At 39.8% G+C, this 21,993-nt stretch overlaps 1 protein-coding gene across 2 annotated transcripts in view; it reads left to right on the forward strand.

The window, feature by feature from the left end:
• The window catches only part of cables1.S (Cdk5 and Abl enzyme substrate 1 S homeolog), a 52,979-nt gene extending 32,277 nt beyond the window's left edge, over positions 1 to 20,702 (forward strand). For both annotated transcript variants that reach the window (XM_018223669.2, XM_018223668.2), the window contains exons 4-10: positions 921 to 998; positions 10,375 to 10,480; positions 12,404 to 12,560; positions 12,896 to 12,999; positions 15,603 to 15,709; positions 17,187 to 17,394; positions 18,593 to 20,702. In XM_018223669.2, the coding sequence (XP_018079158.1) occupies positions 921 to 998; positions 10,375 to 10,480; positions 12,404 to 12,560; positions 12,896 to 12,999; positions 15,603 to 15,709; positions 17,187 to 17,394; positions 18,593 to 18,733 (901 nt within the window). In that variant the 3' untranslated portion in view covers positions 18,734 to 20,702. The remainder of the gene's footprint in view (positions 1 to 920; positions 999 to 10,374; positions 10,481 to 12,403; positions 12,561 to 12,895; positions 13,000 to 15,602; positions 15,710 to 17,186; positions 17,395 to 18,592) is intronic.
• Positions 20,703 to 21,993: the final 1,291 nt, after the last annotated feature.

Below are 21,993 nucleotides of genomic sequence, written 5' to 3' on the forward strand. Positions count from 1 at the left end.
TATACAGAGTGGTGCAGATAAGCAGTAGCCAAAAATCTGACAGATGTGCTGCTCATGTAAAATCACGAGTAGGAGGCTTAGAAAAAGAATGTTTCTGATCTGTTACTATTTAAAGTAATCCTCAACACTGTTTAATAATTCTGTTTCACGAGCAGTCCTTATTTTTTTTTCTTAAATTTTAGAAATGTGATATTTTCCCTGCCAATGACATGCTACACCATTGGCAAGTGGAGTGACAGCAATTTAACACGTGTTTCCAGGTTTAAGGGTGCTTTTCCTGAGCATGCTTAACTTGGTAAAATGCTAGCAAGTAAAGCATTCATTTGTGAGCTCCTCAGCGTGTGCTCCTCAACCTACCATTTTTTCAGGGTGTAGCCAGTACACTCATTCTGTGAGCCCATGACAGATTACACTTGCTTTAACTGGCCAGTTCTGGTGGGAGTTGGCTAATACTATTACTGACCAATGGCATGGGAAATAAAGTGTTAGGTTGAGGGAGTACGCCAACAAGCAATTTGTATTTAAAAAAACAAAAAAAAAAAATAAATGTCATCTACCGGTGAAAAAAACTATAATAAAGGAACCTCCCACTTATAAATGCAAATATGTACACAGAGCAAACCTGTCTAGGTATCACTAAGCAGTAGGCGATACACCCTACTTATAAATAGATGTCTATATAAATAAAGTCTTAGAATGTCAATGAATAAACAGAAGGAAAGAAAGGTGATAAAACACTGGATTAAAGTTTATTGTATATTGAGATAAAAGTAAATTTTTTTATACATTAGGGAGATAATTTTCTAATTATAAAATATGAGGAGATAGTAGGAATATTACATTCTAGCTATTTTCATAGATTCTCAGCCTGAGCACTTGAGACTTGAAGGAATGCCTACATTTTATGGTTTCTTTCATAGGATAGTCCTTATTAGTGGAAGAAGGTCGTTCTGTGGTATATTTTCAGTGCTGCCATATCGAGACTGTGCCAATGTTGGGTAAGTATAAATGTACACAGAATATTTGACAGTAGCTCTCATAACCAATGTTCTTTTTATTAAAGGCTGTGGATTGAAAGTATCATTGTGGTAGTTTGACATAGGATAGCCAAAGGGCATTCAATTCCTTTTTGTAAAACTGTTGAAAGGCAGTCTTAATAAAATACTGTATTTAAGGGCTCATTTGCAAAAATGTATCAAGGTTTCAAAGTGTAAGAAATTTGTACAAAGCACCATGATTATGAACTTTACTCCGTTTGAATTTGCAAGTTGTAGTTATAGAGCAAAGAATCACACCTCTCTGTATGACACTGCTAACTTTTGCCAAATCTTCATGCAAAAGGGACTAGAGGAGGGTGTTAGAGGGACATCCCTGTCTCTTTTCCTAGAGTCCTGGCACAATTTTTTCCAAATTCCTCAACAAGGGAACTAGAAACACATCTGAGATAAAGTTGCTCCTTTCTAGCTATGCATATATTTTTAGAATATTGTTACAATAGTCCTGCTTCCCATCACAAATCATTATGATATATCTGACTTCTCTTCCTTAAGGGTCGGTAGAAGACATTAGAATTGTTTGCTTTTTTCCAAAAAAAGAAATAAGACTAGACAGCAGAAAACTACAGTGATAATGTAAATGTTTATTTTTTTATCCTGGCGCTTATTTTATTTTTGTTATCATGCTTTATTATAAGTTTTTTAGGGACTGTTCTTTCAGTCATATTTGCCCTTCACTGCAGCTTTTTCTATGACACTTATATGCTAGGGTCAGCTGGGTAAAAGCCACTTATCCTGCCCTAAGGATTGAGCCATTAGTTTTTTCTACAAATGTACCTTCACCACCCTCTCCTTAACTTTGTTAAATTGTAAGAAATGAGACTACCAATCTGCAGCAATGGACTGTTTGGTAGCGTTAAAGATATACGTGAAGGATAAATCAAATTTAGTGATACCTTCAATTTAGTAATGCCTCCCATGGGTTTTTAGCAGGGGTAACTCCCAAATATTATCTATTATAGTATATACTCTACACCAGGGGTCCCCAAACTTTTTAACATGTGAGACACATTTTAAATGTAAAGTGAACTGGGGAGCAGCACAAGCATGAAGAAAGTCCCTGTGGGTGCCAAATAAGGGTTGTCTATTTGGTAGACCCTATGTGGACTGGCAGCCTATAGGACACTCTGTTTGGCAGTACACCTAGTCAGGAATTCAAAAATAAGCTCCTGTTTTGAGGCCACTGGGAGTAACATCCAAGGTGTTTAACTTTTGGGCAGCTCCACCAGTCATGGTAACCAACTCCCAACAACCTGTAAAGCAACTGGGGGTCATAATATGGTACCCATTTCGCTATTAGTTTTGGCACTAAGTATTATCAGATTTTTATAGCACTGCCATATTCTCTAGCAGAGATTATACATCATTCACCTCAGCCCCTGCCCCAGTGGAGTTTATAATCTAAGAGCCCATCATATTCACACAAACGATGGTTAATATTAATAATCAGGAGCTAGTTAACCTATCTGTATGTCTTTGGAGTGTGAGGAAAACTAAGATACCAATGGAACCCACTGAGATATGCATACTGCAAATGGTGCTTTGGCTAGAACTGAACCCAGAACCCAAGTACTGCTGTGCCACTGTGCTACTTTAATGTGAGCAATAAAACCAATCTTGTGTCCTTATTACAGAGTATTTGCATTGGAATGTGTTAGGATTCCACCATGATTCATTATTTCTCAGAATAATAACCTGCATCTTTGGGCTTCTATGATTATGGATTTGCCTCTTCTCTGGCATGTGCTTTTGTTTTACGCCGTTGCATTTCCGTGCATTAGGCCCATTGTTTTGCTGTGGGGCTGCAAATATTTAATGATTGCTGTTTAGATTTTATCTTGCTAGAGGTCCGTGTTGCATCTGTAGAGTAAATGAACTTTTGTTCTTATTGCTCTGCCTGTTTTTCATTACGGTATCGTGCCCTGTTCCAGCTGAATAGCCAACTATAGTGCTATATGCTCGCTCAACTGGTGCTTTTCATTGCCCCAACCCAATGCTCGTATATTAGTCAGACTTATTATTATTTCTGGGCTGTTTAAAGAGCAGTTAAAATTATGTGTATTTCTTTTCATCCTCCCAATGATAAAACCATCCAAATAATAAAGGCCAATGTACCTTATGCCATCCCTCAATCAAGTGTAAGTGATTTAGGTTCAAACTTCGCTTGAAGGTCCAGCATTTGGCCAAGGAATCCCTTATCTGAAATGATTAGTGACCTAGGAAAATGAGTGTATCAGCCATTCAGTCATAATTTTCATATTATCTTGGAGAACAAATACATATTCACCCCAAATTTCATCCTAAATGGACTTTAAGGTGGACTTACGTGTATTTTGTTCTCTTTGATCCTAAACTTAAAGGGGGTTGTTCTCCTTTACATTAACGTTTAGTATGAGAGTGATATTCCGAGACAATTTGCAGTTGTTTTTAATTTTTTGTGGTTTGAGTTATTTAGCTTTTTATTCAGCAGCACTCTAATTTTCGAGTTTCTGCATTGATTTGAATAAGAGACTGGAATATGAATAGAAGCACTTAAAGATGAGTAATAAATATACATTTGTAACCAGCGCCGTTTCTGTATCCATTGCCGCCTGAGGCGGCTCCAGTAATGCCGCCCCCCCAGCCCGATTCACGCTAGTGCGGAGAGCGCAATTGCGCTCTCTCGCCCTAGTAAAGCCGAATTTCCGGTTCAAAAACCGGAAATTCGGCTCTTAAAGGCACCAGGAGCGGCTTTTTGCCGCCCCTGGAAACCTAGCTGGCGATGCCGCCTGAGGCGAGCGCCTCAGCTCGCCTCATTGGCGGATCGCCCCTGTTTGTAACACAATTCTGGCAATGCTCAACTATAGCAATCCACTTGTTGTAGCGTCGAAGCTGCTTGTCATACTGTCAGGAACCCAAATATAACTCCAAAGAAGACCTGCTGCATCACTCCAAATCTTTTGACTTTTTCAGGTATACAGGTATGCAGGCTTGATAAAGGACATTAGCCCAACACATTGCCTGTTTTGGCACAATAAATAACAAGATTCAGAATGCTGCAGTGTGTTTTCTTTGGAACAATACATTTGTAGACTTAAAGAGCTTTTGTTTGAAAAGCTGGAAAGAGGCAAAAAAAGAAGGCAAATAATTCAAAACCTATGAAAAAGAAAGGCAACCACAGCAGAAGGGTACGTTTGTGAAGATTCTCATTCATCCAGGTCATGGTATATCTATAGAAATATTGATATCAACTGGACTTGTGTTTTTTCCTTGAAGACGTTTCACCATTCATCCAACTGGCTTTCTAAAATCAGAATAACTTGTAAATAATTTGTATATCCTCTGGAATGTTGCTCCAATCAGCATAATCTGTTTATCATAATTCACAATGATGTTATTAAGTTAGGTGTTGATTGTATTAGCAAATTTGGATCTTTGATGTGTTATTAAACCTTCCAGGGAGAGGTGCCAAAACAGCATTTTATGTGGCACACAATAGATGTCGCACCCCCCCCCCCGCCTCTATTCAGACTTGGTTTTTCAGTTTTTACATATATGGCTTCTTTGACACTTTTTTTAAACCAGTCGCTCTCCCGGTCTAGAATCTGGATTTGGCAGTCTTCAAACGTGCCAACCAACAACACATATGAAGCCCTAAGAAGGGACCCAACCAACAGCTACAAGAAAAACGTCATAGAGTTTTTCAAACAGCTGAAAGAAGACAAAGCTGTTGATCAGGCCACATATCATCACCTCTACACTATGGGAAACCCCTCCATGTATATATGGACTTGCTAAGATACACAAGAATAGGGCCCCTCCCAGACCTATTGTCAGCAGCATTAACTCTGTGACCTACACCGTGGCAAAATACCTAGCCAATATCCTAGCCCCATTGGTTGGAAATACAGTGCATCACATACAGAACTCCCAGGATTTTACTGACAAAATCCTAGGGTTAGTACTGGGCACAGAAGAAACCATGGTATAATATGATTTTACTTCTCTCTTTACATGCATTCCCATCACAGAGGCAGTTAAATAGTGAGAAAATGGTAGCTAAAAGTCAACACCCTTGACAACAGAACAAAGCTTAACCCAGAGCAAATATGGTCCTTCCTGGTAAAAAAGTACCACATATTTCAAGTACAAGGATAAGTTCTACAGGCAGAAGCATGGCTGCGCCATGGGATTGCCAGCTTTGCCCGTTGTGGCAAACCTGTACATGGAGGAAGTGGAAAGAAAGGCCCTGGATAGCTTCAAAGGAATCACTCCCAGTCATTGGTTCCGCTTTGTAGATGATACATGGGTTAAAATACATACACAGGAGGTACGGACTTTCACTGAACACATCAACACAGTGGACCACAACGTCAAGTTGTGGTCCAGAAGATGTGCAAGATGACCCACTGGCTTTTTTGGACTGTTTGATAAGAGTCAGAGGGTGGAAAGCAGCAAATAGTGGTCTACAGGAAACCTACCCACACAGAACAGTACCTGCTGTTTGACTCCCACCATCCACTAGATTACAAACTGGGGGTCATCAAAACTCTACATCACAGAGCAGGAAAGATCCCCACCAGCACAGAGGCTAAGTTGAAAGAGATGAAACATCTCAGAGGGGCCCTGAAGACATGTGGGTATCCAGATTGGGCTTTTGTGAAAACCGGTGGAAAAAGAAGCAATAACACCAAGACTACCGGTAAAGGTGGAAAACAGGACAGGAGAAAGAACTTAAAGAACTTGGTCCTCCCATATGTAGCTGGGGTGTCGGAAAAACATCCCTATCTGCTTTAAACTCAGCAACACACTGAGGCAGCAAATAGTTCACCCAAAATACCCCATCCCAAAGCACAAGAAGAGTAACATTGTGTATGCAGTGCAGTATAGTGAGGAGTGCTCTGATTTGTATGTGGGGGAAAACAAACAACAGTTACACCAGCGTACGGTGCAGCATAGAAGAACCAGCTCCTCCGGTCAGAACTCAGCCGTGTATCTACATCTAAAAGAAAAAGCATTTGAAGACTGCCAAGTCCAGATTCTAGACTGGGAGAGCGACTGGTTTAAAAGAGGTGTTAAAGAAGCCAATTCAAGGCTAACTAGTAAATAATTCAGATCATTCATGTATGGCAGCTTAGAAACCAACACAATTGGCAACAGAATTTTAATAGTCCGCTTCATTTTCTGCTTGCTGATTTGCGTTGACCCCTAGGCTTTGCTTCTCAACAGCTGCTCAACAGAGTCCAAAATGGGAAACTCCTGTGACAACTATGAAGGGCTGGATCATTACTACTATAGAGATGCTCAACCTTTAGGCTGATTCAATAAGTTTAGTATATAAAATATGGCATTTCTAGCCATATTCATTTTTACAGTTTTGTACCTTTTTCTCTGTAATAATAAAACAGTACCTCGTACTGAATCCCAACTAAGATATAATTAATCCTTATTGGAAGCAAAACAAGCCTATTGGGTTTACATAATTTTCTACTAGACTTAAGGTATGAAGATCCAAAATTACAGGAAGATCCGTTATCCAGAAAACCCCAGGTCCAAAGCATTTCACATGCACACTTTCAATACGCTTTTGAATGATTTGACTCCAGCTGTGAAATGGGGGCAATTGACCCTGATAGCAACAAAACTACTGCTTTGTGAGGCTACAATTACATTGTGATTACTTTTTATTTCTTATTCTATTTAGGTCATCTCCTATTCATATTCCAGTCTCTCGTTCTAACCACTGCCTGGCTGTTAGGGTAATTTGGCACCTAGCAACCTGAAGCTCTTGAAACTCCAAACTGGAGAGCTGCTGAACAAACAGCTAAATGACAAAAAGAAAACATAAAAATAAGAAATGAATTGCAAATTGTCACAGATTATAACTTTCTACATCATATTAAAAGGCAAGTCTAAGGTGAACTACCCTTTAGGGCAGAGACAGGCGAGATGATTTGGGGAGATTAGTCGCCCGGCAACAAATCGCCTCTTCTTCGGGCAAGATTAGTCGGCTGATGAAGAGATTTCTCGCCGGGCGACTAAATCTCCCCGAATCTTCTCGTCTTGCTCTGCCCAAACAGTGCTGTGTAACATTTCCAAGTAATCTGATTTATTGTGTCTATAAACCATACAGTGTTACGCTGATGAGATGAGTGCCATAAACATTCCTTGAAGGGCCACATGCAAGCCAAAGGCCTAAAACTGGACAACCATATTTCTAGAATTTTGAAAGTCATCATCGAGATTTTTCCATGAATAAACTTATAATTTTGTACTTATAAGCTTATACTTATACCCTTTATGCCCAGCCGAACTATGTTCCATTCATTGTATAGTCTCTATCCATGTAATTAATTACACAGCCATTTTTCCAATGCTTGGGATATTGGGTTTTCTGTATCTTTATTATTAGACTTCAGTACCAACAGGCTGAAGAAAACATTAAATATTACAAAAACGGTAGCATGGTTTTGCCATGATCACGGATTTATGCTAGCTTTTTATGCTAGCTTATTTACCATCCAAAGTGCTATCTTATTACACAGAAAATCGACCCATCATTTCTTAATAACAGAGATATATAAAATATATACTGCTTAGGTGGAGCACTCGATATCCCAAAAAATTTCTCAAGATATACTGTATTAGATGGCTGAATTATACTGTATTAGATTAGATGGCTGAAAAATAATATATAAAAAAAAAAAAAAGACTTTAAAATTACAGAGCCACGTAATCAAATTACAAATGGAGCCACTGGGATATCCAAGAAATCATCTGTGATAACCAACCATCCTGTGAAATATATATAAATACATATATACATAACTACATATGGGCTGTTTTCTTACATTGTTCCTTGAAAGAAGTCACTGCTAAAAAAAAAGCCAGGAAAGATTACATAGCAGTATAAAACAAGTACTGTTGTTCAATGAAGGAGGGTCATTTTTTATTTTAATTTTAAAAAATACGTCTATTGTGAGCTTCCTGCATAATTTGTGCAAAAAAATAGGGACATTTTAAATTATTGTGCATTTCTAAAGCACCAACATATTCTAGAGGGCTGTACAACACTTGGCAAACATACAGATGACATACAGTATATGGGTTCGAGAATTCCCTGGTTTTCCTTATGAAATGGTTAGTGGTGCCGTATTGATACATAGTAACATAGTAACATAGTAAGTAAGGTTGAAAAAAGACACATGTCCATCGAGTTCAACCTTTTTTTTTTTCTACTTTTATTAACTACCTATCTGCCAGTTGATCCAGAGGAAGGCAAAAAAACCCATCTGAAGCCTCTCCAATTTGCCTTACAGGGGGAAAAATTCCTTCCTGACTCCAAAATGGCAATCGGACTAGTCCCTGGATCAACTTGGACTATGAGCTATTTCCCATAACCCTGTATTCCCTTACTTGCTAAAAAGCTATCCAACCCCTTCTTAAAGCTATCTAATATATCAGCCTGTACAACTAATGCAGGGAGAGAATTCCACATCTTCACAGCTCTCACTGTAAAAAACCCCTTCCGAATATTTAGGCGGAACCTCTTTTCTTCTAATCGGAATGGGTGACCTCGTGTCAGCTGGAAAGACCTACTGGTAAATAAAGCATTAGAGAGATTATTATATGATCCCCTTATATATTTATACATAGTTATCATATCACCCCTTAAGCGCCTCTTCTCCGGCGTAAACATCTCCAATTTGGCCAGTCTTTCCTCATAGCTAAGATTTTCCATACCTTTTACCAGCTTAGTTGCCCTTCTCTGTACCCTCTCTAATACAATAATGTCCTGTTTGAGTGATGGAGACCAAACGAGCGGATCTCCCTCCGATATGCCCACCTTGAGGTGGGCAATATCGGCCTGATCCGATCATGGGCCCTAGGGCCCAACGATCGGATCCTAGCGTTCGCAAACGGGCGGTCGGATTGCGGGACCGCATCAACGAACAGATGTGGCCGCGATCCTAAGGGATTTTTAACCCCATCCGATCGAGATCTGCCCGACTTTTGGCCAGATCTCGATCGGGGAAGCCCGTCGGGGGGCCCCCATACACGGGCCAATAAGCTGCCGACTCGGTCTGTCGGCAGCTTTTATCGGCCCGTGTATGGCCACCTTTATACACAGGCGTTTTTTCTTGTGCTCCCCTGCGTTGTGCTTTTTTCCGTTCAGCCGCAGGGGAGCGCAGGAGTAGATGCACTGAATTATTGTCAATGAGGCTTATTCACACAGACGCATGTAAGTGCCGAACTTGGGTAAAATGCAACATGCTGCATCCCAACCTGCGTTTGGCGCTTACATGCGTCTGTGTGAGTACAGCCCCATTGACAATAATTCAGTGCGTCTTCTCCTGCGCTCCCCTGCGGCTGAACGGAAAAAAAACGCAACGCATGGGAGCGCAGGTAAAAATGCCCGTGTGTAAGAGCCCTTAGGGTCCTTGTACACCAGTGTTTTTACCTGTGCTCCCCTGCATTGAGCTTTCTTCCATTCAGCCGCAGGGGAGCGCAGGAGTAGACATAGTCAATTATTTGGAAGGGGGCTGTACTCACACAGACGCATGTAAGCGCCAAACGCAGGTTGGGATGCAGCATGTTGCATTTTACCGTTCGGTGTTTGGTGCTTACACAAACGCATGTATGTGCCAAACACAAGTGAAATGCAACATTCCGTGTCCCAACCTGCGTTTGGCGCTTACATGCATCTCTGTGAGTACAGCCCCCTTCCAAATAATTCACTGCCTCTACTTCTGCACTCCCCTATGGCTGAATGGAAGAAAGCACAAAGCAGGGGAGTGCAGGTAAAAATGCCAATGTATAAGGGCCCTAAATGAGCCCCAATGTGTTTTGTACATATAGAATGAGGAAAGCAAAGCTGTGTGTGGTCAGTGTGGTTTACAATATTAAGGGCAAACTTTGCCCATGTTATTTCATATTCCCAATAAGCCTTCTGTGAACATTCATAAACACACTGTACACCATGTTGTTATTGCGTTAAGTGCGTCTCCCTATGCCTTTTGTGAAACGCCAGGAATGGCAGCAGCTGGCAAGCCTGGCATTCTCTTAGTGAATAAGGAGTTTGCAATGTTGCCTGCTGTAAACTGCCTCTGCTTTCTTGTAAACCCCAGTATTGTGTAAAATATGTGTATAACCAATACTTTTATGTATACCTATACACAGGGGAAGGAAATGCCATGTGGGTAAGGGTGGCACTTTATCTATTATATACTCTTATTTAAAGAAAAATGATCATGAATGTTTCTTTGGATGATAAATGCAATTGTGACAGGAGAAACTAGTCATTGTCTGGCTTTACCTAATGTTATCCTGTAACCCACAGGGACCTGAAACTGGAAAGCACAAGGCAGCGTCATTCCTCAGGGGGTATGGGAACCCGAGAGATGATTCTAGGCCTCGAGGGAGTAGAACTTGGTGCTGATGGGAAGGTGAGAATGTAAGCATAAACCGGTGCATTATGGGAAGCTGCCTTCATTTCTACCTATAAGTGGCATATGGTGCTTTAATAGATAAACTGGACAGCACTGTGCAGACCTCTGCTAAGCATAAAGCCTTATTTACTTATTTATAGGTGCACATGACCAGGCTCGTCTTGACCTTTCCTTCCAAGAATAAGTCAATAATATACAAAGCACATTAACCGCAAGCTGTGGCACTGTTTCCCAGTGAATAAATCATGAATACTGTATATGAACTTTCCTTCCGATTCCCTCTGTGACATTATCATAAGTAAAGCCATGCTGCGTATTATGGCTGGGCTTTACTTGTGTGGGATGCACACGCATATACACATTGCTGGAGTGGTCACAACACATGTTTCTTTTTTTTTCATGCCTTTAAATTACAAGTTAGAGTTTGTGGACGACAGCATAACATTTAGGGGCATATTTATGAAAGGTCCAGTTACAGAGTCTTTATGAACTCGAATGACCTTCGAAACTTGAATAGTATCTTATTTAAGAGAAAACTTGAACGTCTAAAACTTGAACGAATATTACCATCCCCAAGACTCGGAATAGAATTCTACTAAACTGGAATCAAGTTTTTTCTCCGAACATCTTCCTAACGTCTTCAAGTGGGTCACTGGACCTCTGCCATTGACTTCTACATGAACTCGACAGGTTTTAGGTGGCGAATAGTCGAATTTGAGTTGTTCCCAGGGATGAGGTATGATAAATCTCAAATTCGAATTTGGATTATGCCCAAATCGAATTTGTGAGTTTTGACCAAAAATCCAACTCGAAAATTCAAATTTAAATTTACCATTCAAACCTTAATAACTCTGCCCTTTAGTATGATCTGCTACTTTACTGTTATGTAACTCATAAGAGGGATTTCACCCTATGGCTGTACAGCTGTTGCTGAATTACAACCAATACATCTTGGACTTAAAGGGCCACTGTATATACATTTATCTGTACTTTCTCACTTGTGTTTTCTGTTGTCTGTATAGTGTAATAATCTTTTCTTTACTTATACAAAGATGTTACAATTGGCTGTCAGTGTTGCTCTAGCTCCATTGATCTCCGTTGGCAGACCTTATTACTTATCATAGGCCTCCTGTAATATTCTAATCCCTATTAAAGAAGCCAGAGAATAAAGCCACCAACTTCATGTGACGTAATCTTTTATTAATGGCACGGCCAAATAACCTGGTTAGTAATGGGATTAACAGAAAAAAAGATCCACATGTTTGCCGTCAGGGCTAATAGAAGTTAATTGCCACTACAGTACAATTGTTTCGGACTCCCTTAACAATGATTTATCTCACAGACTGTATGTTATGATTGCAGGTCTGTCAGGCCTTCCATTGGGCCATCAACAGTACTAGCCCCCTGGCTTCTGATTGCTCACTTGTTGCACCCACTGCTGAAGTTCATTTCTCGGGGGTGAGAACTGAGTGGCTGCGGGCTGTGTAACCTCTTTACAAGGGCAAAATAACAAACAAATCAAAATAACAGCAAAAACTGTAGTGCACAGCAATTATGACCTTATTGTGATAAAAACATATATTATTATACTAGACATTTCCTTAATGATGAATTATGTGGTTGGATACATACATAGGCACATATCATGCAACTCCCGTCAAATTATTGCCACGGCACAGATATCTGATATCCAAAAAATAATAATAAACAAGCCCATAAATGTCTGTTGTGTGGGCACCTTGTCTTTCAAAATGAAATGTAAAAGAACATTTTTCGTTCTGCTTCTGAGTAGAATGGGTAAAAGTCACCTTTAAATGTTCTATCCCACATAGAAATGTCCTTGCAGTTTGGTGCCTTAACTTTCAAAGGGAATAAGACAAAGAACTGCTTGTAAATCCCGTCACTTTCACTTCTTTCCAGACTGTATCATATACACAGTTTCTGTACCCGACCAATGCCTTGGGAGCCCGGAGAAACACTATCGATTCTACCTGCTCCTTCTCTCAGTTTCGGAACACGAGTCATCGCAACTTGACCCTGGGCAGAGCCAACAGTGTTCAAGGCAGCATTGATACAGGTAACACTAAATACTGCACATTCATAGCTTCTTCTTCTGGAGAGAATGAAACATTTTGCTTTTCTGTTATTATAAAGATTATTATCATTACTGTTATTAACTTAACATAATGTTTATGAAATGCCTACATATTCCACATCAATAAATGGGTCTATACGTAAAACATATTAGAAACATATTAGAAATGTTATAAAACAACCAATAACCAAGCCAAGAGGTACTTACCTCTTGCCCAAATAACTTACAATCTAACAATTTCTATTGGGGTTATGTACTGTCTATTACTCTCTTGTTGAAAATGATGGATTATCCAGGAGTGTTTTGTATTTTTGCAGGAAGTGACATAGGAGAGTTCATTGAATACGATCCTAACCTTCTGGATGATCCACAGTGGCCATGTGGCAAGCACAAACGGGTTCTAACCTTCCTTTCCTATATGGTAAGTGTAAAGGTACTTTATTCATATTTACTTTAGCTATTGTGGTGTACGGATATTAATAGGGCCTATATTGGCCGAGTATTAATTTGTATAGATATTGTAGATTGTGGAATGTAGGAATTTATTCCTGTCTTTAGGATACGCTTACTGTGATGCTGTGAAAATTCCATGTAGAGTTAAAAGCAGAGAAAGCTGTGAAATTCTAACCAATTTCTCCTGTTACTGTTATATGCTAATCATGCATGTGGTGTGACAGCAGTGATGGTGCCAGCATTCTCTTGGGCACATGAGAGGGAATGTAGAATTTGTTAAATGGAAAATGCAGATAAGCAAGGGAAGGTGAGAACAGATCAGAAAATAAGCAGACCCCCCCCTACACACAGACCAGGAGATAGGTGCTGAAATGATCAGTTGCTAATATATTTATATGGACATCTTCTCTGGATTCCTGTAATATATTGTGGGGATGGGTTTAACACACTGATAGGGCAGGGCTTCTTATGGTTTGGGGGAAGTGAACATTGCCATTGGTATGAAAATACCATTCGCTGTATGATTTGTGTCTGGACCTGTCACCCAGACACACAAATCTGTATAATAAAAGTCCTCTAATATATTTCTAATATGTTTTCAAATTAAACATGAAATCCAATTTCTATTTTTTATTAAAGCATTCATAGCTGTTGTAAGCTCATTTAAAAATCTCAGCTGTCAATCAAATATTGTCTGCCCCTCCTCTATGCCTAGGTATAGAGGTGGAGCAGACAATTACTTTCACTTTCCATTCAGCACTTCCTACATGTCACTGCTCTCCTCACATTCCCCCAGTTCTCTTCACCATTTAATTGTGTAGCCAGGGCATGGGGATGGACATCAGGTCCCCCATTCTGGTGCACAAACATAATTCTGAGATGATACAAGGCTTGTCTTAATAACAGTGTCCACAAAATGGCTCCTGCCTGCTTGCTATAATTATGAATTCCCAGACTGAAGGAAACAAGATTCAAAGCATTTATATAGTGTAATCAAAAGTTCATTTTGCTTGACTAATGTGATAAAATAGGATTTTGACATTTTTTTGGGTGAGGGTGACGGGTCCCCTTTAAGGGCTTCTGCCCAATAATAAATCCAATGTTGTGTTTGTATGAAGTGTAATGTGATAATATAATAAAGTAGTATTTTAGCTGATGATAAAAGGATAGTAGTGCTGAAGCTGTTTCTATGTTCTGTCTATCACTCACCCAGGTAACGACTTATCAGAAAGCCAAAAGATTATGTAGCCACCCTTTACACACATATGCTCCTAAAAGCTTTTGCTGTCCAACACAATGGCACCGGGTGCAGGGACACCAATTTTTGGCTTTGAAACACTTCCATATACATTTATGTGCCAAAATCCAGGCACAATAAAATGCTTTAGAAGCATCGGGAGGATGAGACTCTGCTATTTGTACTTAGGGCACTTAATAGGTTTTTTGCACATTCACCTTGATAGATATGACAAGAGGGGTTGATTTATGAACAAAGATGCTAAATTGCTTGAGTGTAGGTGCCTATAACAAGCAATCAGCAATTCAATTTGATGCGTTTATGAAAAATTCCAATATGTAAGCACAACCTGACTGGTTGCTGTTGACAACAGCAGTTTTAAAATATGCTATGAAAGGGCACTGGATATCCAACCAGCTAAAAGAGAATAAACAATACATGTGGAGGAATGATGTGCTAGCTGTCATTCTAAGGGTGTTATCTAATAAAAGACATTTAAAGGGGTGGTTCACCTTTAAGTTAACTTTTAATATGTGATAGACTGGCCAATTCTAAGCAACTTTTCAAGTGGTCTTCATGATTTAATGTTTATAGTTTTTTATACATTTCTTCTGACTCTTTGCAGCTTTCAGAAGGGGGGTCACTGACAAATGCTCTGTAAGGCTACGAATGTATTGTTATTGCTAATTTTTATTATTCAGGCCTCTCCTATTCATATTCCAGTCTTTTATTCAAAGCAGTGCATGGTTGCTAGGGGACCCTGTTGAAAACGGCAAACTGGAGAGCTGCTGAAAAAAAAACTCAATAACTCAAAAAACACAAATAATAAAAAAAAACAAACAGATAATTTAAAAGTGACCAGCCCCTTTAAGTTTGCCCTGGTGCGGTAACCAGTAGCAACCAATCAGCAGATAGCATTTACAGGTCACCTGTTTCAAAGTAAACATGATATTGTTTGCTTTGCATTACTGCACTTGGGTAGACATAAATACAGTAGCTAATTCCCGCTAGCTAAATGAACAGCTTTGTATTGTGAATAGACTTAATGATGGATCTGTTTGTCTTGGTGCTGCCTCTCTCTCTCTCTCTCTCTCTCTCTCTCTCTCTCTCTCTCTCTCTCTCTCTCTCTCTCAATTGTGAATGAACCCACAGCTTATATGTATATGTTCCCTTTCATTCTTTTGCCCTTTACCACAATGAGTTGACACAAGAACCAGCACAGGAATAACATGGCTCCTGTCACATTTGACATTGCTGGGAGAATGTAGTGACACATGTATTGATTGCTCAGCACAAATCTAAAACGATTGCATGTATTTTATCTCCGGTTACAGACCACTATCATAGAGTACGTGAAACCTTCAGACCTCAAAAAGGACATGAATGAAACTTTCAAGGAGAAATTTCCTCACATCAAGCTGACCCTCAGCAAAATAAGAAGGTATGACAGAATGGGGCTCATTTACATCTATAAGCACAGCACCCAGTGAGTTGTGCCTTCTCTCTGAATTGGGTGCGGTTGCTCCTATTGATGCAGGGGAACCCTGGAGCTACTGCCACCTCCTGACAAGATGGAAGCTCCAGGGTTCAATTCATGCCCTGCATCAAGTAGGTGCGGCACACTTGCACCTAAAGGATCCAAACCAAATATATCACTGAACAAGATACATCACAGACCACATATAGTTATGACTTGATTTATAGGTTTCATTTCTACATTTGTATGAAAAGAATACTTCCATTAGGTACCTCTTTTCTGCAGTACTTTTTGTGACACACACTGTTAAGATCACCTTTTCCATAAGTCTGTATGCTCTTACAGATACCCCACTCACCTACACATAAAGCTATTTGAATTTTATGAGAAAGAATAAAACAACCCAGAGATGAGGAATGCCTTCTATAAATAACTAGCTTTTCCCTCTTAGAACTACAGAATCATATATAGCAGAGTCAGTAGAGTGCGTACCCCTGATCTGGCAAGCCCACAAGATCGTGGGTTCTACTCCCACCCCTGTTGAAAACTCAGTGCCAAAGCAGCACAGGTTGTGCTTTAACTAACTCTGGAGAGTGATGAAAAGACAAGTGCCAGAAGACTAGACTATCTTTACTTTTCAACATTTTTATTGAGTTTTCCAAAAACAAGCAAGATTTACTTATCACTGCGCAAATTGAGTGTGATTAAGCTATTTTAGACTATCTTTAATGTGATTTTTCTAACTGCCCAGCAGCAAATTATTTCCAGTTTTCCCTCACCTGACAAAACCATTATATTCCACCAATTGTACTAACATTGCCTTCCTCCACTTTAATACTATTTTTCTACAGCTGCTTCTAACTTTTACTCATACAGATATAGGATCCATTATCCAAAAAGCTCCAAATTGCAGAAAGGCTAGCTACCATAGACTCCATTTTAATAAATAAATAAACATTTAATAAACAATTTTTTAATGGATTTTTTAAATGGATTGCCTTTTTCTCTGTAATAATAAAATAGTGCCCTGTACTTGATCTCACACCTACAACATGTGATTGTCAGGGAGTTCTTTCCAGTCTATAAAAATCTGCAGCCAAGAGAACACATACACATACACACACACACACACACATATATGCCAATAAGAACAAAGCAGGAGTCTGGGAGGTCGTTCTTCATTGAAAATGCTGTAATATGCACATGCCAGTCAATGAGAGATGTAAACAGGACCTTGTGCCTATGGTGATTATTCCTCAATCTGTTCTATAAATATGTATACGTGTACCATGTTTATTATCCATGTTTATTTAACTTGTGGAAACTATTTATATATTGTCATGAGGGGTGGGGGGGGTGTTGGGGGATTTTCACAAGATCCTCGAGTATGGATTCAGTTTTCTGCCTGCAATAACAAGTCAAAATCTTATTTCTTCCTCAGCCTAAAACGGGACATTCGCAAACTAGCGCAGGATGAGTGTGGGTACGAGGAACCCACAGTCGCCATGGCCTTCGTGTATTTTGAAAAACTTGCTCTAAAGGGTAAATTAAACAAACAGAACAGAAAGCTTTGCGCTAGTGCCTGCATCTTGTTAGCCGCCAAGATTGGCAGTGACCTCAGAAAACATGAAGTGAAACACCTAATAGATGTAAGTATAATATGGGATGGTTAGTGCTGTACAAAAGGGTGGAGGTTCTTGACATACTTAGGTGCTGTTGTCCAAGATAAAAGTGTGTGCTTAGACCATTGCTTATACAGTTTGTTAGGAATGTTTCCCTATAATACTTTGTTGTAGCTCTGGAAACTGTGCACACCCACGTGTTCTGCCATAGGCCAAAAACCAGCAAGCAAATATCACAAGTTTCTGAGAAAGAGAATTCTGGTGACAAAATCACTGAAAATCCAGCAGCTTGTCTACCTGCACAACCCCATCAAATCCCTGTCTGATTCCAGCCTAAAAGTATTGGCACAAAATGTAGAAGCTTACTTCATAAATGCACACTGTGGTTAGACTGGGAATTAGCCAGGCAGCATGTCTTTCTTTTGGGAGTTAAATATCTTTATATTTAAGACAGAATTTGCGTCTGTGCCCAGAGGCTCTTGCCAGGCTGCCAGGGTTCCTCTTTTGGTCTTACATTGTTTTGGTTCTGTTAAAGTCTAAAGGTTAAAGGGTGCTGAGCACACAGTAGGAAGAAACAGACAGATGTTGCTGTTAGAGATGGGTGAGAAACAGATCTTCAGAAAGAAGGAAATAGAAAAAGGTATTCAGAAAGGGAATATAAAGAGAAATTGTCCATGGGGAATGGAAAAAGTTGCACAGGAAGGGGGTTTATAGAGAGAGATTGGAATGTGTTCAATGAGGTCATAGAGGTCATAGAGGAAGAGAATGAGGTACAGTCAGGTCTCGACTGAGACTAAAAATAGATCCTGGTGTTTCAAGAACACAGAGGACCAAACAGCCCCCCACAAGCCAATTAATAGTGACTGCCTGTGTCATCTTATAGTGGCCCCTCTGGCATTTTCCAGAATCTACAGAAAAAAAAGGTTTGCAAGAAAAGGAGTGCAGGGAGTAGTGGGGAGAGAGCAACAAAAGTTCAGGGTAGAAGGTAGAGAGCAACGGAAGCTATGCAGGGAATAGAGGGTAGAGAGCAATGTAAGTTGTGCAAGGAGTAGTGGGGAGAGAGAGAGCAATGGAAGTTGTGCAGGGAGTAAAGGGTAGAAAGCATATAGTAGTGACCATGACCATAGTCAGAGTTATCTGAGAATGGTCCCAGTAAGTCAAATGATGTTCTAAAATGACTGATGAAGTCCAGCTTAGTGACTCACTATTATGTTTGTCTATTTAGAAGCTGGAGGAGAAGTTCCGGCTGAACAGACGAGAGCTGATGGCCTTTGAGTTCCCTGTCCTGGTTGCCTTGGAGTTTGCTCTTCACCTGCCAGAGCATGAAGTGATGCCTCATTATCGGCGCCTGCAGCAGAGTTCCTAGCACAGGGTTGTCTCTTTGGTGTGTGTCATTGACTGATTGACATGGACATAAAGCCACTACAGCACTTGCAAAAATAAGTGTTAAGAAAACTTTTCCATATTGGCGTGGCATTTATACTTTCCCTATCAACAGCACTATGACTAATAACTGTGTTGTAGTAGAGCAGGCACTTCAAAAACCAATCTTCCAGACAGATTTGTAAAATGATTAGACGTTTATTTGGTACATGTGGATACAGCCTTTATTGGTCTTTGAAGTGCCGGCTCTACTACAACATGGTAATCCGGTCCCTCATCTGAAGGTTCAGGGCGGTGCACCTGGACCTCTTCTTGTACCTGGTGAGCTTTACCTTTTGAGACCTGTAAATTGCATTACATATTACTAACAACTGCCTGGAGCAGGATGGCAAGTAGCAAACAATGCCTCTAACATCTCAAATGGTCATTTTGCTATGGAATTCCCAAGTGGACTTCAGATGCCACCTTCACTGTGTCAAAAAGACTGTGCCAATCTATTTCCTATTTCTGCCAACGGAAAGAAATGCACTTTTTTTTATTGTTTGTGGTCCATGACACTGAATCCATTTTGACCTTTTTTTATTTGTTGGAGCAATCCCTCAAAGTTTTAGGTCTGGGAGGGAGAAATGTCTCCATGTGTTTGTGTCTTCATCCTCTCAATAAGGGAAGCAAAGAGATGGATCTTTTTTTTTTTTTTTTTATTCTCTTAGTGCATTGACACTGAATATAGAGCAGTGTAAATTTTTATCTCATTCCAGAAATATTCCAGCTTTAGCCTGAAACCTTGTTTTTCCTTTATGTTCTGTCATTTGGTGGCAATGATTTGGTGTAGAGTCGCGTCACGCCCAAGAATTGCACTTTTCCAATGCGGAGGAGATGCCAATAGTCGCACTCTTTGGTGTTATGTTTCCATGCTCTATGTTAGAGTGCATACCAAGCACAATTTACTGTGCTACCTGTTAGGCAGTGTTTGGAGAGATTTAAGCAGGGATGTCCAGCATTCCCAGGAGTTCTGCAACATTCAGTGTGTCAGAAATGATCCTTCTATGCAAAGAATAAAGGGTCAGGCGCCAGGAAGCAGAGCAGCAACTGCACTACATTAAAGAGGTTTTTCACCTTTAAATTAACTTTTAGTAGGATTCTTAGACAATTTTCAATTGGTTTTAATTTTTCATTATTTTTTGAGTTATTTAGCTTTTTAATAATTGGCTCTCCAGTTTGCAGTATCAGCAATCCGGTTGCAAGGGCTTAAATTACCCCAGCAACCATGCATTGATCTGTATAAGAAACTGGAATATGAAAAGGAGATGCCTGAATATACAGAGGAGGAATAAAAAGTAGCAATAACAATAAATGTGTAGCCTTACAGAGCATTTGTTATTTAGATGGGGTCAGTGACCCCCACCCCATTTGAACCTGGAAAGAGTCAGAAGATGAATGCAAATAATTCAAAAACCATAAAAAAAGGAAAAAATGACGACAGATTGAAAAGTTGCTTAGAATTAGCCATTCTATAACATACTAAAAGGTGAACCACCCCTTTAAAGAGAACAGATTTCATAGTGGCAGAAGATACACTACATAAATGACTACGTTTACACTTGCAGAGCTCAGATATACGGGACCTCTCTGTTCCACTCTATTTTTGTAAGATAAAACCAATGGTTTGCCCAATGTGTGCTCAAATAATGCCTAGAGAACAATGGCTCAGAGATCCAGGCTTCCCACTGACTTAGAGATCTCTCACAGATGCCTTGGGTACAAAACAAGATTGAATGTACTTATCAGTGTTCCCAGTGGATTCAAAGATTTATTATATTTTAATGTTTTATATTCAGGGGCCACTTAGCATACACACATAGTATACATTTTCTTTTTTAAATGTCTTAAATGTATTGTTCTCTTTGATTGTAAAGCATAAAGGTGCAGTTCTACCTGCAAAAATGCCCCAACTTCTCTTCTCTGTATGTTTGATTTAGGATTGGAGCCATGACTGATGCTGTCTCCATAGTTACACAGCTAGCAGTCATCAAAGAAATGCTGGTGAGTCCTTAGAATGATCTCAGGCAGGTCATTTTCTTATGTATAAATGCAAAGATCAATAGCAGGGATGTGTTATGCACATAAATAGCCATCATACTTTACTGCCTGTTTGCCAAAAAGATATGAGCATATTTCCAAATAATAACCAGGGCATACAGTGGTGTGAAAAACTATTTGCCCCCTTCCTGATTTCTTATTCTTTTGCATGTTTGTCACACAAAATGTTTCTGATCATCAAACACATTTAACTATTAGTCAAAGATAACACAAGTAAACACAAAATGCAGTTTTTAAATGAGGGTTTTTATTATTTAGGGAGAAAAGAAATCCAAACCTGTGTGAAAAAGTAATTGCCCCCTGAACCTAATAACTGGTTGGGCCACCCTTAGCAGCAATAACTGCAATCAAGCGTTTGCGATAACTTGCAACGAGTCTTTTACAGCGCTCTGGAGGAATTTTGGCCCACTCATCTTTGCAGAATTGTTGTAATTCAGCTTTATTTGAGGGTTTTCTAGCATGAACCGCCTTTTTAAGGTCATGCCACAACATCTCAATAGGATTCAGGTCAGGACTTTGACTAGGCCACTCCAAAGTCTTCATTTTGTTTTTCTTCAGCCATTCAGAGGTGGATTTGCTGGTGTGTTTTGGGTCATTGTCCTGCTGCAGCACCCAAGATCGCTTCAGCTTGAGTTGACGAACAGATGGCCGGAAATTCTCCTTCAGGATTTTTTGGTAGACAGTAGAATTCATGGTTCCATCTATCACAGCAAGTCTTCCAGGTCCTGAAGCAGCAAAACAAGCCCAGACCATCACACTACCACCACCATATTTTACTGTTGGTATGATGTTCTTTTTCTGAAATGCTGTGTTACTTTTACGCCAGATGTAACGGGACGCGCACCTTCCAAAAAGTTCAACTTTTGTCTCGTCGGTCCACAAGGTATTTTCCCAAAAGTCTTGGCAATCATTGAGATGTTTTTTAGCAAAATTGAGACGAGCCTTAATGTTCTTTTTGCTTAAAAGTGGTTTGCGCCTTGGAAATCTGCCATGCAGGCCGTTTTTGCCCAGTCTCTTTCTTATGGTGGAGTCGTGAACACTGATCTTAATTGAGGCAGGTGAGGCCTGCAGTTCTTTAGATGTTGTCCTGGGGTCTTTTGTGGCCTCTCGGATTAGTTGTCTCTGCGCTCTTGGGGTCATTTT

This window comes from Xenopus laevis, chromosome 6S, assembly GCF_017654675.1.
Source record: "Xenopus laevis strain J_2021 chromosome 6S, Xenopus_laevis_v10.1, whole genome shotgun sequence".
Lineage (NCBI taxonomy): Eukaryota > Metazoa > Chordata > Amphibia > Anura > Pipidae > Xenopus > Xenopus laevis.